Here is a 15,901-nt window from a genome sequence, read left to right on the forward strand (position 1 = left end):
AGGTGGTGGTGGTGGCAGGTGGGTGGCGGATGGCAGGTGGTGGTGGGTGGTAGCAGGTGGGTGGTGGTGGCGAGTAGGTGGTGGGTAGGTGGCCGGTGGTGGCGGTGGGTGGGTGGATGGGTGACGGTGGCGGGTGGTGGGTGGTAGCGAGTGGGTGGTGGTGGTGACGGCGGCAGGTGGTGCGTGGTGGTGACATGTAGGTAGTGGTGGCATGTGGTAGTGGGTGGTGGTGGGTGGTGATGGTAGGTGGGTGGATGCGGTGACGGGTGATGGGTGGTAGTGAGTGGGTGGTGGTGGTGGTGGTGGTAGTGGTGGTGGCAGGTGGCGGTGGGTTATGGGTGACGGTGGCGGGTGATGAGTGGTAGCGAGCGGGTGGTGGTGGTGGCAGGTGGGTGGTGATAGTGGGTAGTGGTGGCGGTGGTGAGTGGCTGGTGATGACAGGTAGTGGATGGTGATGGTAGGTGGGTGGTGAGTGGTGCTGGCGGGCGGTGGATGGTAGTGGCGAGTGGATGGCAGGTAAGTGGTGGTGGGGGGTGGTGGCAGGTGGGTGGTGAGTGGTGGTGGCAGGTGGTGGTGGGGGTGGGTGGTGAGTAGTGATGGTGGAAAAGGGTGGTAGAAAATGATAGCGGGTGGTGGCTAGTGTTGGATGGTAAAAAAAAAAAACTCAAAACGAAAATACATTTTTTGAGTTTATATTTTTTGGCTAAATTTATAAACTGAGACCACTGATTTATAAATCAAAAATTTACCAAACAATTTTTTATTTGAGTTTTTTAAATTTTTGTAAGGCCAAGTTTGGCATCCTTAAAATAATCCATCTTTTTATCTTTTTTCCATCACATCACCTCTCTACTTTTTTGCACATCTTTTGTAAAAAAATAAAAAGTGCACTTATTTAGATCATTCCAAACAACCAATACAAACAGAAAACTGAAAACGTAAAAGTGTCACCAAACGGCACCATTATTCCCAAACCTTAGTCAATGCTGCCACGTGTCATCTCATCAACCGAGTTCCACCTCTCAAACCGTAGAACCCACTCCACCCTATCCTCCTCCTCTCTCTCTCTCTCCACCAAAACCCATCTTCGTCGTCGTCGTCGTCATCATCAATCTTGTCAAAAACAAGAACAAAACCAAAATCACACAAAAAGATTTTGATTTCATTCGAATCTCAGCAGCGTCAATGGATTTCTGGCAAAGAGCTCGAAGCTTTGCTGAAGAAGCCGCGAAGCGATCTCAAGAGCTGACCAAGGAAGCCGCGAAGCGATCTCAGGACATCACTATCGGCTCCTCCAAGCTCTCCGACATCGTCTCCGAGGCGTCCAAGCGCTCCAAGGAGATCGCCGCCGAGGCCTCCAAGCGCGCCGATCAGATCAAGGTCGAGGCGCTCAAGCGAGCCGATCAGATCAAGTCTCAGATTCCCGGCCCCGCCGCTGCGGCGCTGTCGTCTCTCGTTGACGCCTCGCCGGACACGGCGGCGGAGGCGGTGGATCTCGAGAAGTTTGGGGTTACCGATGAGTTGAGGGAGTTTGTCAAGGGCATTACCATCAATACGTTTAGAGACTTTCCACTGGAAGGTAAGCAAGTTATATTATGTTTGGTTTCTGAGAAAACAACTAATTTGAGTGTTAATACGAATTATGTTGCGAATTGGAGTGGAACAACTGAAGGAAGGGTTAATTTTCGTTCAAATAAGCAGATGATAAATTCATAAAATTAATCATCAAAAAAATTCATTGTCAATCTCAAAAACTTGTGAAAAAAATTCATTATCAACCTGGAAAACTTGTGCTAGTGACAGGAATGTTGGTGCTGAGAATTTTTTTGTTAAGGTTTTTTTTTTTTGTTTTGATGTTAGCAAAATGAATTTGTGATTAATTTTAACAATCAAGTTCATGTAATGTATTTAATGCAAAAAGTGAAGGGAATCTAATAGAAGTGTTACATTGATCCAATTTATAGAGGGAAGATTCAATGTAAGTGTTTAATCAAAAAAATTAATTATAGAAAATTTGAAGTTTAAGAACTTTTAGCATAATTTACTCTTCTATGTTAGTAAACACATTCAACCAAGTAGGTATTTCCTTGTGTAATGATTTAAGACCAAAACAACAATTATATAGCCTTCGTGGGGAAGAACTTTTTTAGCGAGGCTTTTTAGGTTTTTGAGTATTTTAGCCTTAGCTAAAAAAGTTCCGTTGGAAGAACTTTTAGTTTTTTTGTAATTTTATAAGAAAAAAAATAGAGTGAAATGATTATGGTTTGTCTCTGATATTTTATATTTTAACTTTTTAATCTATTTTGTCTTTTAATTGGCTAAATTAGTTTCAACCTACTTTCCAAAGATTTTAATAAGGAATAAAAAAATAACTTGTACGCTATGTTTGGATGGGAGATTTGAGAAGGAATATGGAAAGTAAAAGGGAAAAGGTGTGTGAAATTAACATTGTGTTTGGTTGGGGGATTTGGAAAGAAAAAAAGAAAAGGTAGGTGAAATGTGAATAAAATATATTTACATTTCACTTAATTTTACACATTTTTTTCCTTTCTCTCTCCAAATTCTCTAACCAAAGATAAAATATAGGTGTATTTTATTCACATTTTACCTATTTTTTTCTTTTACTTTTTCAAATCCTACAACTAAATACAGCGGCAGAGAATTAGGAGGTTTTTTGTCACCAGTACAGTATTCCCATGGAAACTCCCCCACCAAAAGAAATAAAGAAGACCCAAATATTCTAATAAGAAATGTTTTTGGAGAACATGTAAAGACAAACCTTTTTACACCACCAATAAAATACAATTACCTCCAATTACTAATACTAGAAAAGCTAAATCAAATATACAAAAATCCATTGATCGAAAATTTTCTACTTGTTTTAAATGTGGAAAAATTTCTCATTATCCAAATAATTGTAAGCCCCAAACAAAAATAAAAGATAAATGAACTAGAAAAACTAGATGTAATTTAAACAAAAATTGTGTCATTTATTGCTTCAACTATGATAATGAAACTTTATCAAGTGATGAATGGGAGAGATGGGAATTGCTGACATGAACAAATAAATTAGTTGCATTTTCAGTTTTACCCTTTAAAATTGTGTGTACACATAATGCCTCTTTTACTTCAGGATTAAAAGACAAGAATGCCCTTCATACAAAAAGTAAAAGAGCAAAAGTTAGATTGATGTATAATAGATTTTTAATGCTAACATGTCATCGAAAAGCCAAAGATGGAGATGACACCTACCTAAGCAATAGGTATGGAGAAAACTCGTATCCTTTCCATCTTTCCCTGATAGATACAACCTCACCTCCTCCTCCCTTCTAAAGTTTTTCCGTGGCTGGCGGTTGTGTTGGGTTTTGAGAGTTTCAATTTTGAATGCCATTACTATAGTGGTGGGGCAAAATGGAACTGCAAATATTCTAGGTCCTGTGTTCTTTTTTTATTATGACCTCATATGGTGTGAGTTTTATCTGATATGTCATGATCTTATTGTCTTTGGTGTGCAGATGATTCAGAAACGTCTGATAATCCCCCTGTCTCAAATTTCCCGGTCTCAAATGTCAGGCAAGATCTTACAGCATTTCAAGAAATACATGCCAAACTTGTTCTCTCAACAGTCAAGGTACCTCCCTCTTTGTTACTAAAACCAGCCTAAAAAAATGGTGGATCATATGTCAACTTATAGTTAGATTAGATCAGCCTTGAGGAAAGACAGAAATTTAAATGCCTTTGGTTCATTAACATTGAACATATTCACCTCATGCTTCTTCAATCTAGTGTTCTGTAATGCAAAGATTTTTTTTTGTCATTTTGTTTTATTTCTTCATAGTAATTTTACTGATGGGATAACATATCTAGTAAAAGTTGCTAAAAACACTTTTTAATATATATATTATAGTATACTTCGTTATAATAGCCCACCCTACTTGAGTGGGATACACGGCTTCATTTGGTTTGGTTTGATTTGAGCATGCTTTGTTATGAAAATTTCTTTGTCTATGAATTGCAATATTTTTTTTTTTCGGTTGATAAATCTATGAACTGCAATATTATTTATCTCTCTCCCAACCCACCTGTAAGAAGGAGCAGTGCACTGGGAAAGATAGATTGGTTCTACTACCAAAACTACTCTATTTTTGAAAACTTGAACTTCCAATGCATTGCCTGGTTGTAAATGCTTGTAAAAACAAATTTTCTTTGAATATCAAGGAAAAGACTTGTCCACTCCCTATTTCCATAGCTTGTTTAACGTCTTCAAACTTGACTTTGAGAAAGAAGATGCTTGATGCGAGTTGAATTGGGTAACAGAACTGTTTGGTTATTAATGACAACTTTGTTGGTTTAATGGCCAAAATCATATGATGATGCTGTCCTTTTGTATAAATTATCAACATCAACAATTTGAAGGACAAACAAATAAGTTTATGGGAGTAGAATATTATCTTTTCAATTCATAAACTCTATAATGTAACCCATTGTAGGTTTGGTATTCACAAACTGCTCTAAAAGCTTAACTCGTTACAAAGGGTGTAGCTTAAAGTATATATGTTGTCAACATGCCCCCTCATGTGTGCCAAACTCCAGATAAGAACCAAATTCTTAAAGTTTTAAGCAATCGGAAAGGGTTTGAAGTTTTTATATTGTCAACAGGCTGCCTCTGGTGTGGCCAAATTTCTTTCATTGAGTTGGCAAACTCGTGCATACCTTATAATTTATTAGGTAAGCTTGAGACTTGAATACAAGACCTTCCTATTATGATGCCATGTTAACCAACAATGGCTCTTAAAAGATTTTAGAGGAGTTGAGCAAATGGTTTTTAACATGGCATCAAAGCAAACAAGTCTTGAGCTTGTATTACACAGTTACCTTATAGATGTCATACATAATTGTCATTGGCTTGTTCATGGACTGGATTTTGGCCACACATGAGGAAGTGCATTGATGATGTAAATTCAATTACACTTTCTAATCTCTTCAATTTTTAGATGTTGGTTGTTAAGTTTATAGGATATAATTTTTCATGTATTGTCAAATAGCTTGCATGAATATTGTACTCAATGTTTTAAATTCTTCTTAAAATTTTGAACTGTTAACTATATTTATGAATATTCTTTTGCAGGAAATTTCAAAATTAAGATACGAATTATGCCCGCGCGTGATGAAAGAAAGGAAGTTCTGGAAGATATACTTTATTCTAGTTAATAGTCATGTGGCTCCGTGAGTAACTTGTCCTACATAAATTCTTTTATTTTTGTGTACTGACTAAGGCTTACATTGCTTTCACAACCTAAATCAATCTTTGACCCATCAACAGATATTCTTGCAGCATTTACGTTCATAGACAGTGCCATTTTCTTATAGGCTTAATATGACATATAATAAATATATAAAATTATATGTTTTGCATGTGTCCCCAATGTGTCGTATCCTACATTTTTAAAAAATTTCCGTGTTTGTGTTGTGTCCGTGCTTCTTAGGAGTAGGTGTACTGGTTTAGTGGTTGAGTAATTTTAATTTTGATTTATTCCATCTGATGGTTGTAGGTATGAAAAGCGGTACATGGATGAGGCTAATCTAAAACCTGCTGAACAAGTTATAGATGACAAAATGAAGGAAACTTCAACAGTTCTAACAACTTCTAAAACAGAAGCAGGGCATATGAACCTGAAAAGTAAAACCTCATCATCTACTGAGCAGGACTTGGATGTATTTCTTCTGGGAGATCTTGGTGACAGTGATGAGGGCCCAGGTACACCATTAGCCCTTCTTGACTTGTTAGCTTGTGTAGACATCATCTTTCAACATAAAGATTGCGGTTGACATTTCTACGTTTTTATTTTTCCATTATATTACATATTTACTTATTTGCACACCATCCATTTTTTAGTATCTGGGCCATTTAAAGTCTTGTTATGTTTCTGAGAACTCTAGTGTAAATGTATCGTCTAGATGTGCCACCTTTTCACTATGGTACTGATGAATTACCCTCTACTTTAACTGAGTCACTAGAAAGGTTGCATGTTTAAATAATTCAAGTATATCCATTAATCTGCTAGGTAATCCAGTAATCCATAAACCCAGAGATCTTGAGTTTCACTACAATGGGCAATGCCTTTTCTTACCCAAGAATGTTTTCCTCACCTACCCACAATGCCCATGCCCAAAAGAATAACTATTAGAACTCCTCCAATCTCTCCTCCAACTAGTCTGTCAGCCATACTATATACTTGTCGCAAGGGAGCTCCATGAAGATGGAAACCCTCATCTTCATGCCATGGTTCAATGCACGAAGAAGATCCAAACCTCCAACCCGAGATTTTTGGATCTCACTGGAACCAATGGGAGGATCTACCATCCAAATATAGAAAAACTCCACTCGCCAACAGCAAGTCGACAGTATATACAAAAAGGGGGCGAGTTCGTCGAATGGGGAGAATTTTCATCTAAGGGGAGAAGTCTTTCGAAAAACAGAGACGAACTCTGGAAGAGAATACTTGGCGAAGCAGAAACGGAGGAACAATTCTTTGCTCTCTGTAAAGAAAGATGTCCCACCGATTACGTCACAAAATACCCCCAATTAAAAATATTTTCCAGGGATCATTACAAAAAAGAGAGGCCCCCATATACTAGCCCTTTTAATTCATTTCCTTTCTTAAATGAAGAAGTAAAAAAATGGGCAGAAAATAATATTTTGTTTGTAAGTCAAAATTGCGTTCAGTACGAGTTATGTCAAAATTGCTGTCTCTCCATTTGGAGGGAAGACGATTTCCTTAGATTAGGGATACACAAAAATAATATAAACAATTTATATACTGACGAAGAACTCTCGTCCTCCTCTGATAACAGGAACCAGAGCAGAGGCCCATCCGCCAAATCTCCCTCTACCTCGAAGGACCCTCAAGAACTGGCAAAACCGTCTGGGCCAGAAGCCTCGGACGACACAATTACTTCTCCGGCAGAATAAGCTTCAAGAACTACGACCAAGACGCCGTCTACAACGTGATAGACAACATCAAATACTCGACAGTCCCTACCGAATTAATAAAGAATTTAGTAGGCTGCCTGAGAGATTTCTATGTATTTGTTAAGTTCCAACCAGATCTCACTATTAGAGGAGGAATTCCTTGTATTTTATTAACAAATGGAGACAGTAGTTGGTTAGATGCAATGTCCCCAAAAATGAGAGAATGGTTTGATGTTAATGTAACCACTGTCATGATTAATGAAAAAATTTATTAATTTTATTTATGAAACCACACAAAGTTTTATTTACTTACTACATTTCCCTTATCATCAACTATTACATCTTGAGTCACATCACTATTTTTTACACTGATGATTACATTTCGTAAAACATTAGAAAATTCTGCTGCATCCATAACAACTGATCCTCTACGATCAACTTCCTCTTTGCTAACACCAACCTCTGAAATCGACGGACCAGGATCAACATCAGTAGTGTCATCACCACCTTTGCGTGCATCAATCTCTGACAAACTCAGACGACCTCTGCGTTCATGAATAACTGAACCACTTTCCCCAAAACCTCCTAACAACAAATCTCTTCGCCTCTCCGGTAAACCAACAGACTTAATCCGTGTCAGAATCGGAATGGCCTTCGTTGGAGGACAATGCCAGACATCAACATTATCATTAGTATATTTTTTAGATAACACAACAATAGAGGGGGCCCTCATTTGCGAATCTTCTGGCATGTCATTCGTAGAATACTTCAGATACCCCTTCATTTTACAATACGTAAGCCCCCTTTTAATATTGGAATTTTCAAGTCGATATTTCACCATCCATGGCACCTGTTTGTCGTTAATTGAACAATAACCATTCTCATAATAGACGGTAATGACAGTTTGCAGGCATGGTTTAATTATTACCCCAAATCTTTTATTATAATAGTCCGTCAGGATAAATTATAACTGAGGACAAACTGTCTTCTTAATAAATCGGGGAATATTCTGAACGTACCGTCTGCGAACATACTGGGTCTTAAAAGGTGCACGACTACGGTAACTACGCCTATATCCACTGGCCGTCGGTGTCCTTGACCTCCGGTACGCAAGGGGGGTCTGGTAATGGTTGCTTCCTATTCCTTCCATTTTTTATAAATAACTCCAAATCTTTTATACGAACACTTCTACAGGATCTGTTACCTCTGCTAACCCTTCTGTTCAGACACCTTAGCTTTGATATTTTTGCCCTCTGATCTTCGTACACCGGAACAAACTTCACCGGAGCTCTCCGCAGGCTCTCTTCCCACAGTCCTAGTTGCCACGTCAAAAAGCGATCTACACACATTTGAGTGAACTGCCCGTAATTCTCGGGATACTCTTTTAAGGAGTACAACATTGTATACCAAATAAATCGACAAAATTGGCAGAAAGAAAAGGAAGGACGAAACAAGGTACCAGAAAATCACCTCAGTGTAATAACTCTCCAACTGCAAAAGCATATCTCTCTTATCTCTCTCCACCGACAAATATCTGAGGCTGGACCCAGATATACAGACAGTCGTAAATACAGAGATTCGGAATTTAAAATTTGAATTCCCGCCCATTACTGTTCATTTACGCGAAATTCTGTGCACCTTTGCTTTATATCCAAGCAAAACCACCACGATCGTGACACGTGGGTGTACAGGAGATGGCCACGTCTACTCACACCACTCACACCAAATAGTGATTACTATTTGGTGTGAGTACGGATTTAATCTCCGCCTTACACGTCACCATCCGTACGTCTATCAACGGATGAAATTGCCTAACGGGTACAATTTCAACAGGGGAGGCGCTAGTAATATTATATACAGCGCCCCCCCAGCTGGTGTGACCTCCCCCTATATAAAGCCTCGACAAACAACATTCACACCTGTGTAAGTTAAGTGTTAATCACTAAATAAGCTAAATAATGTCTCGCCAAGCCTCTTTCCGTTTTTATACCAAGAATGTTTTCCTCACCTACCCGCAATGCCCATGTCCAAAAGAACAACTCTTAGAACTCCTCCAATCTCTCCTCCAACTAGCCTGTCAGCCATACTATATACTTGTCGCAAGAGAGCTCCATTAAGATGGAAACCCTCACCTTCATGCCATGGTTCAATGCACGAAGAAGATCCAAACCTTCAACCCGATATTTTTCGATCTCACTGGAACCAATGGGAGGATCTACCATCCAAATATAGAAAAATTCCACTCGTCAACAGCAAGTCGACAGTATATACAGAAAGGGGGTGAGTTCGTCGAATGGGGAGAATTTTCATCTAAGGGGAGAAGTCCTTCGAAAAACAGAGACGAACTCTGGAAGGAAATACTTGGCGAAGCAGAAACGGAGGAACAATTCTTTGCTCTCTGTAAAGAAAGATGTCCTACCGATTACGTCACAAAATATCCCCAATTAAAAACATTTTCCAGGGATCATTACAAAAGAGAGAGACCCCTATATACTAGCCCTTTTAATTCATTTCCTTTCTTAAATGAAGAAGTAAAAAAATGGGCAGAAAATAATATTTTGTTTGTAAGTCGAAATTGCGTTCAGTACGAGTTATGTCAAAATTGTTGTCTCTCCGTTTAGAGGGAAGACGATTTCCTTAGATTAGGGATACACAAATATAATATAAACAATTTATATACTGACAAAGAACTCTCGTCCTCCTCTGATAACAGGAACCAGAGCAGAGGCCCATCCTCCCAATCTCCCTCTACCTCGAAGGACCCTCAAGAACAGGCAAAACCGCCTGGGCCAGAAGCCTCGGACGACACAATTATTTCTCCGGCAGAATAAGCTTCAAGGACTACGACCAAGACGCCGTCTACAACGTGATAGACGACATCAAATACTCGACAGTCCCTACCGAATTAATGAAGAATTTAGTAGGCTGCCAGAGAGATTTCTATGTATTTGTTAAGTTCCAACCAGATCTCACTATTAGAGGAGGAATTCCTTGTATTTTATTAACAAATGGGGACGATAGTTGGTTAGATGCAATGTCCCCAAAAATGAGAGAATGATTTGATGTTAATGTAACCACTCTCATGATTAATGAAAAATTTTATTAATTTTATTTATGAAACCACTCAAAGTTTTATTTACTGACTACATTTCCCTTATCATCAACTATTACATCTTGAGTCACATCACTATTTTTTACACTGATGATTACATTTCGTAAAACATTAGAAAATTCTGCTGCATCCATAACAACTGATCCTCTACGATCAACTTCCTCTTTGCTAACACCAACCTCTGAAATCGACGGACCAGGATCAACATCAGTAGTGTCACCACCACCTCTGCGTACATCAATCTCTGACAAACTCAGACGACCTCTGCGTTCATGAATAACTGAGCCACTTTCCCCAAAACCTCCTAACAACAAATCTCTTCGCCTCTCCGGTAAACCAACAGACTTAGTCCGTGTCAGAATCGGAATGGCCTTCGTTGGAGGACAATGCCAGACATCAATATTATCATTAGTATATTTTTTAGATAACACAACAATAAAGGGGGCCCTCATTTACGAATCTTCTGACATGTCACTCGTAGAATACTTCAGATACCCCTTCATTTTACAATACGTAACCCGCCTTTTAATATTGGAATTTTCAAGTAGATACTTCACCATCCATGGCACCTGTTTGTCGTTAATTGAACAATAACCATTCCCATAATAGACGGTAATGACAGTTTACAGGCATGGTTTAATTATTACCCCAAATCTTTTATTATAATAGTCCGTCAGGATAAATTATAACTGATGACAAACTGTCTTCTTAATAAATCGGGGAATATTTTGAACATACCGTCTGCGAACATACTGGGTCTTAAAAGGTGCACGACTACAGTAACTACGCCTATATCCACTGGCCGCCAGTGTCCTTGACCTCCGGTACGCAAGGGGGGTCCGGTAATGGCTGCTTCCTATTCTTTCCATTTTTTATAAATAACTCCAAATCTTTTATACGAACACTTCTACAGGATCTGTTACCTCTGCTAACCCTTCTGTTCAGACACCTTAGCTTTGATATTTTTGCCCTCTGATCTTCGTACACCGGAACAAACTTCACCGGAGCTCTCCGCAGGCTCTCTTCCCACAGTCCTAGTTGCCACGTCAAAAAGCGATCTACACACATTTGAGTGAACTGCCCGTAATTCTCGGGATACTCTTTTAAGGAGTACAACATTGTATACCAAATAAATCGACAAAATTGGCAGAAAGAAAAGGAAGGACGAAACAAGGTACCAGAAAATCACCTCAGTGTAATAACTCTCCAACTGCAAAAGCATATCTCTCTTATCTCTCTCCACCGACAAATATCTGAGGCTGGACCCAGATATACAGACAGTCGTAAATACAGAGATTCGGAATTTAAAATTTGAATTCCCGCCCATTACTGTTCATTTACGCGGAATTCTGTGCACCTTTGCTTTATATCCAAGCAAAACCACCACGATCGTGACACGTGTGTGTACAGGAGATGGCCACGTCTACTCACACCACTCACACCAAATAGTGATTACTATTTGGTGTGAGTACGAATTTAATCTCCGCCTTACACGTCACCATCCGTACGTCCATCAACGGATGAAATTACCTAACGGGTACAATTTCAACAGGGGGCGCTAGTAATATTATATATAGCGCCCCCCCAGCTGGTGTGACCTCCCCCTATATAAAGCCTCGACAAACAACATTCACACATGTGTAAGTTAAGTGTTAATCACTAAATAAGCTAAATAATGCATCGTCAAGCCTCTTTCTGTTTTTATGCCAAGAATGTTTTCCCCACCTACCCACAATGCCCATGCCCAAAAGAACAATTCTTAGAACTCCTCCAATCTCTCCTCCAACTAGCCTGTCAGCCATACTATATACTTGTCGCAAGGGAGCTCCATGAAGATGGAAACCCTCACCTTCATGCCATGGTTCAATGCACGAAGAAGATCCAAACCTCCAACCCGATATTTTTCGATCTCACTGGAACCAATGGGAGGATCTACCATCCAAATATAGAAAAACTCCACTCGCCAACAGCAAGTCGACAGTATATACAGAAAGGGCGCGAGTTCGTCGAATGGGGAGAATTTTCATCTAAAGGGAGAAGTCCTTCAAAAAACAGAGACAAACTCTGAAAGAGAATACTTGGCGAAGCAGAAACGGAGGAACAATTCTTTGCTCTCTGTAAAGAAAGATATCCCACCGATTACGTCACAAAATACCCCCAATTAAAAACATTTTTCAGGGATCATTACAAAAGAGAGAGGCCTCCCCATATACTAGCCCTTTTAATTCATTTCCTTTCTTAAATGAAGAAGTAAAAAAATGTGCAGAAAATAATATTTTGTTTGTAAGTCGAAATTACGTTCAGTACGAGTTATGTCAAAATTGCTGTCTCTCCGTTTGGAGGGAAGACGATTTCCTTAGATTAGGGATACACAAAAATAATATAAACAATTTATATACTGACGAAGAATTCTCGTCCTCCTCTGATAACAGGAACCAGAGCAGAGGGCCATCCGCCCAATCTCCCTCTACCGCGAAGGACCCTCAAGAACTGGCAAAACCGCCTGGGCCAGAAGTCTCGGACGACACAATTACTTCTCTGGCAGAATAAGCTCCAAGGACTACGACCAAGACGCCGTCTACAACGTGATAGACGACATCAAATACTCGACAGTCCCTACCGAATTAATGATGAATTTAGTAGGCTGCCAGAGAGATTTCCATGTATTTGTTAAGTTCCAACCAGATCTCACTATTAGATGAGGAATTCCTTGTATTTTATTAACAAATGGGGACGATAGTTGGTTAGATGCAATGTCTCCAAAAATGAGAGAATGGTTTGATGTTAATGTAACCACTGTCATAATTAATGAAAAATTTTATTAATTTTATTTATGAAACCACTCAAAGTTTTATTTACTGACTACATTTCCCTTATCATCAACTATTACATCTTGAGTCACATCACTATTTTTTACACTGATGATTACATTTCGTAAAACATTAGAAAATTCTGCTGCATCCATAACAACTGATCCTCTACGATCAACTTCCTCTTTGCTAACACCAACCTCTGAAATCGACGGACCAGGATCAACATCAGTAGTGTCATCACCACCTTTGCGTACATCAATCTCTGACAAACTCAGACGACTTCTGCGTTCATGAATAACTGAATCACTTTTCCCAAAACCTCCTAACAACAAATCTCTTCGCCTCTCCAGTGCTGGTTGTTGCAGGTATTTGGGGGTTTACCTAGTAGGTGTGGGTCCAAAGTGGCCTAGCCGTGGTTCCTCGTCATTGTACAAAATCAAGAGTCTATCTAATCAGTCTTCATACTTTTTAACTGCTGTCAAGGGACGACTAAAAACAAACCTAATCGAAATAATGCAATGATCAACTATAATGTCATGGAGTCTTAATTCGTGTTCCAATCCAATTAATGACCGTCCTCTCAGTCTGTACTTTTAATTCATGGGTCACCTTCTACTGATTGTGCAAGGTTTGGTACACCCCATTTGTATTTCACGCTTGCAGTTGGGATTTTTGTTTCCTACACATCTACTTGTTTTATTTTCAATGTACTTTAAATAGCGAGGCAAGCTACAAATGAACAATTTTCTATTGTTTTATGAATGTTCTTAAGCTTCAGCATGTTGATAGCCTTTCTGGTCTTTCAGATGATGGAGACGGGAATTTAGATGATGATTTTGACAAGATCTAGTTTGGTAAGCACTATCTGTAGTCCTTTTTATCTTTTATTCATGTTGTTACACTCCAATTGGTTGTATCAATATCTTTTCATGAACCATATAAAATGGCCCCTATGGCAGTCAAATGACTTAATTTTCATTTATATTTTGACTTGTATATAGGAAATTAGGCTAAATAGCTATCCAATTGCCATCAGATCAAATTTGAAAATAACCCAATCTAATCTTGTAAGGATGTGATTATGAGCAAATATGTGTTGCCAAACATGGCCGCAGGAACATATTCATTACTTTCTGTCAAATTCAATGTGTTATTTTTCAATTGAACTCATATATATACAAATATGATCTGAATTTATGTCATCTATGAGTGATGGATTCTGTGTGTGGTGGCATTGGTATTGACTTCGTACTCACATTTGCTCAAATCTGCAGGAAGATGGAAAGAGAAATGGCTGAAGGTCACCCTAGTGGCTGCACACAATATTCAATGCTAAGATTTCCAAGAGTATAAAGCACTGCCGTCAGTGGAGAAGATGATTAACATGGATGACCAATGATGATCCAACTCTCCACACTTTCATTTATTTTAATATACCTCATTTAATAGCCCACCTTCCTTTTTTCTTTGGGGGAAAATGTGGGGTTTGGTGCTGTTAAGCTCAATGACCATCCGAAGTTAGGTTTTTAGTTTTTAATATTATTATTATTATTATTATTTTCTGTTTTCTTCTGGTTTTTATTTTTGTTATTTTATCAATACAACAAATTTTTTTTTTTTTTTTCTAAAGACCTAAATCATGTACATTAAATTTTTTGTCCTTGTTTTTCGAACACGGATGTACTTCAGTATTAACATATGCTCAAAACTGTAGAGATGTGCTCTTTGTTTTGCAGAAGCAGAGCTATATTTCTTCAGAAAATTGTCATTTTCGTAGAGCAGTTTTGGTTGCTTAAATTTGGAGAGTCCGGGTAACATTTCTGGTAAAGCTATATTATTTTAGAAAACAAACCCTTGTCCCCGTATGATTAATGGCTTATTGCTTGATTAGTTTTGGGCAAAGTACTACACCTCCCCTTGAAGTGAAGTTTAGTTAAATTACGGATTCCTCTTGAGATTTTAAAAATTATATTTCGTCTCCCGAAGTTTGTATTCGCATAACTATTTAATTTCTACGGTTAACTAAACATTAAGAATAGTTAATTGACATCACCAAAATATAAATTAATAGACGATGTTGTTCCTGTTGAAATCTCTTTAATAAATTAACAAAATTTACAAAAAAATCACATTAGATGGAAAAAAAAAATTAAGTTTTTGAAATCATGTTTGATTTGTTATTTAGAAAAAAAATTTAGAATTTAAAAAAAAATAAAAACTAATTTAATAAAAATAAATATGAAAAAATATATTTAATTTGTAAAAATTATTTCTAGCCATTCAAAAGATAAAATTATATAAAAATAATAATAGTGTTTTATTTTTTATTCTTAACCAAATTAATTTTTAATTTTTTTTAAAAAAAAATTAAAATTAATTTCTAAAAATCAAACTAAACACATTCTAAGAATTTTTTGACAAGTCATATCTTATGTTTTTTAACTTATTTAATTATTTGTTAATTTATGATATTTTCATCATCTGACACTATAACAAATAAGAGTTTTAGAAACTAATTTTTTTGATCTCTAAAAGTGAAATTTTGTTGCAAAAAATATTTAGGGATTAATTTTTATCGTTGTGAGGAAAGTTGCTAAAAGGTCGCTCTGAAAAGTCAAAAATAAGGCTTTTAACGATAAAATTTTGAAAACGTCAATAATAAATAGACTTTTAGGGACAAAATAATTTTCTCTCAAAATAGTTTATTTTTTTAGACAAAAAATTTGATACCAAAAAGATAATAATTAATCACTAATGTTTAATTTTTATTGCTAAAAATATAATAACGACACTTTTCATAACAAAATATTTGATCCCCTGAAAATAATTTTGTCCCTAGATTTTGGTCTCTAAAACCTTAATTTTTTTGTAGTGTGACAAGTGTTTTTCCATTTTAATTTTGCATTTCATAACTTATTTAAAAATGATAATTTAGCCAAATCTCATGGAGGAATCTAGAATTTAGCTAAACCTTGGGGGAATCTGTAATTTAGTTAAACCTCA

At 37.5% G+C, this 15,901-nt stretch overlaps 1 protein-coding gene across 3 annotated transcripts; it reads left to right on the top strand.

The window, feature by feature from the left end:
• Positions 1-1,004: 1,004 nt before the first annotated feature.
• LOC114314140 (uncharacterized) lies at positions 1,005-14,660 on the top strand. Of its 3 annotated transcripts, none has more exons than XM_082866702.1 (6): positions 1,005-1,579; positions 3,516-3,631; positions 5,129-5,226; positions 5,553-5,758; positions 13,705-13,752; positions 14,173-14,660. In XM_082866702.1, exons 1-5 carry the CDS (start codon positions 1,186-1,188, stop codon positions 13,746-13,748), a joined length of 858 nt encoding a protein of 285 aa, XP_082722828.1. In that variant the 5' UTR covers positions 1,005-1,185; the 3' UTR covers positions 13,749-13,752; positions 14,173-14,660. The 3 variants fall into 3 exon arrangements, 2 of the variants coding, with proteins under 2 accessions (XP_082722828.1, XP_082722827.1); XR_014327747.1 differs by having other exon boundaries at positions 1,039-1,579; positions 12,518-13,752; XM_082866701.1 differs by lacking the exons at positions 13,705-13,752; positions 14,173-14,660 and adding an exon at positions 6,856-7,281 and having other exon boundaries at positions 1,039-1,579.
• Positions 14,661-15,901: the final 1,241 nt, after the last annotated feature.

The sequence above is a fragment of the Camellia sinensis genome, chromosome 4 (genome assembly GCF_055761805.1).
Source record: "Camellia sinensis isolate YWXY chromosome 4, ASM5576180v1, whole genome shotgun sequence".
NCBI lineage: Eukaryota > Viridiplantae > Streptophyta > Magnoliopsida > Ericales > Theaceae > Camellia > Camellia sinensis.

Bases quoted from the DNA above. Each gene is read 5' to 3' on its own strand.
- LOC114314140 (XM_082866701.1), top strand. From the start codon at position 1,186: ATGGATTTCTGGCAAAGAGCTCGAAGCTTTGCTGAAGAAGCCGCGAAG. The intron at 3,632-5,128 runs GTACCTCCCTCT...ATTCTTTTGCAG, and splicing joins TTGTTCTCTCAACAGTCAAG to GAAATTTCAAAATTAAGATA. The intron at 5,227-5,552 runs GTGAGTAACTTG...TGATGGTTGTAG, and splicing joins GTTAATAGTCATGTGGCTCC to GTATGAAAAGCGGTACATGG.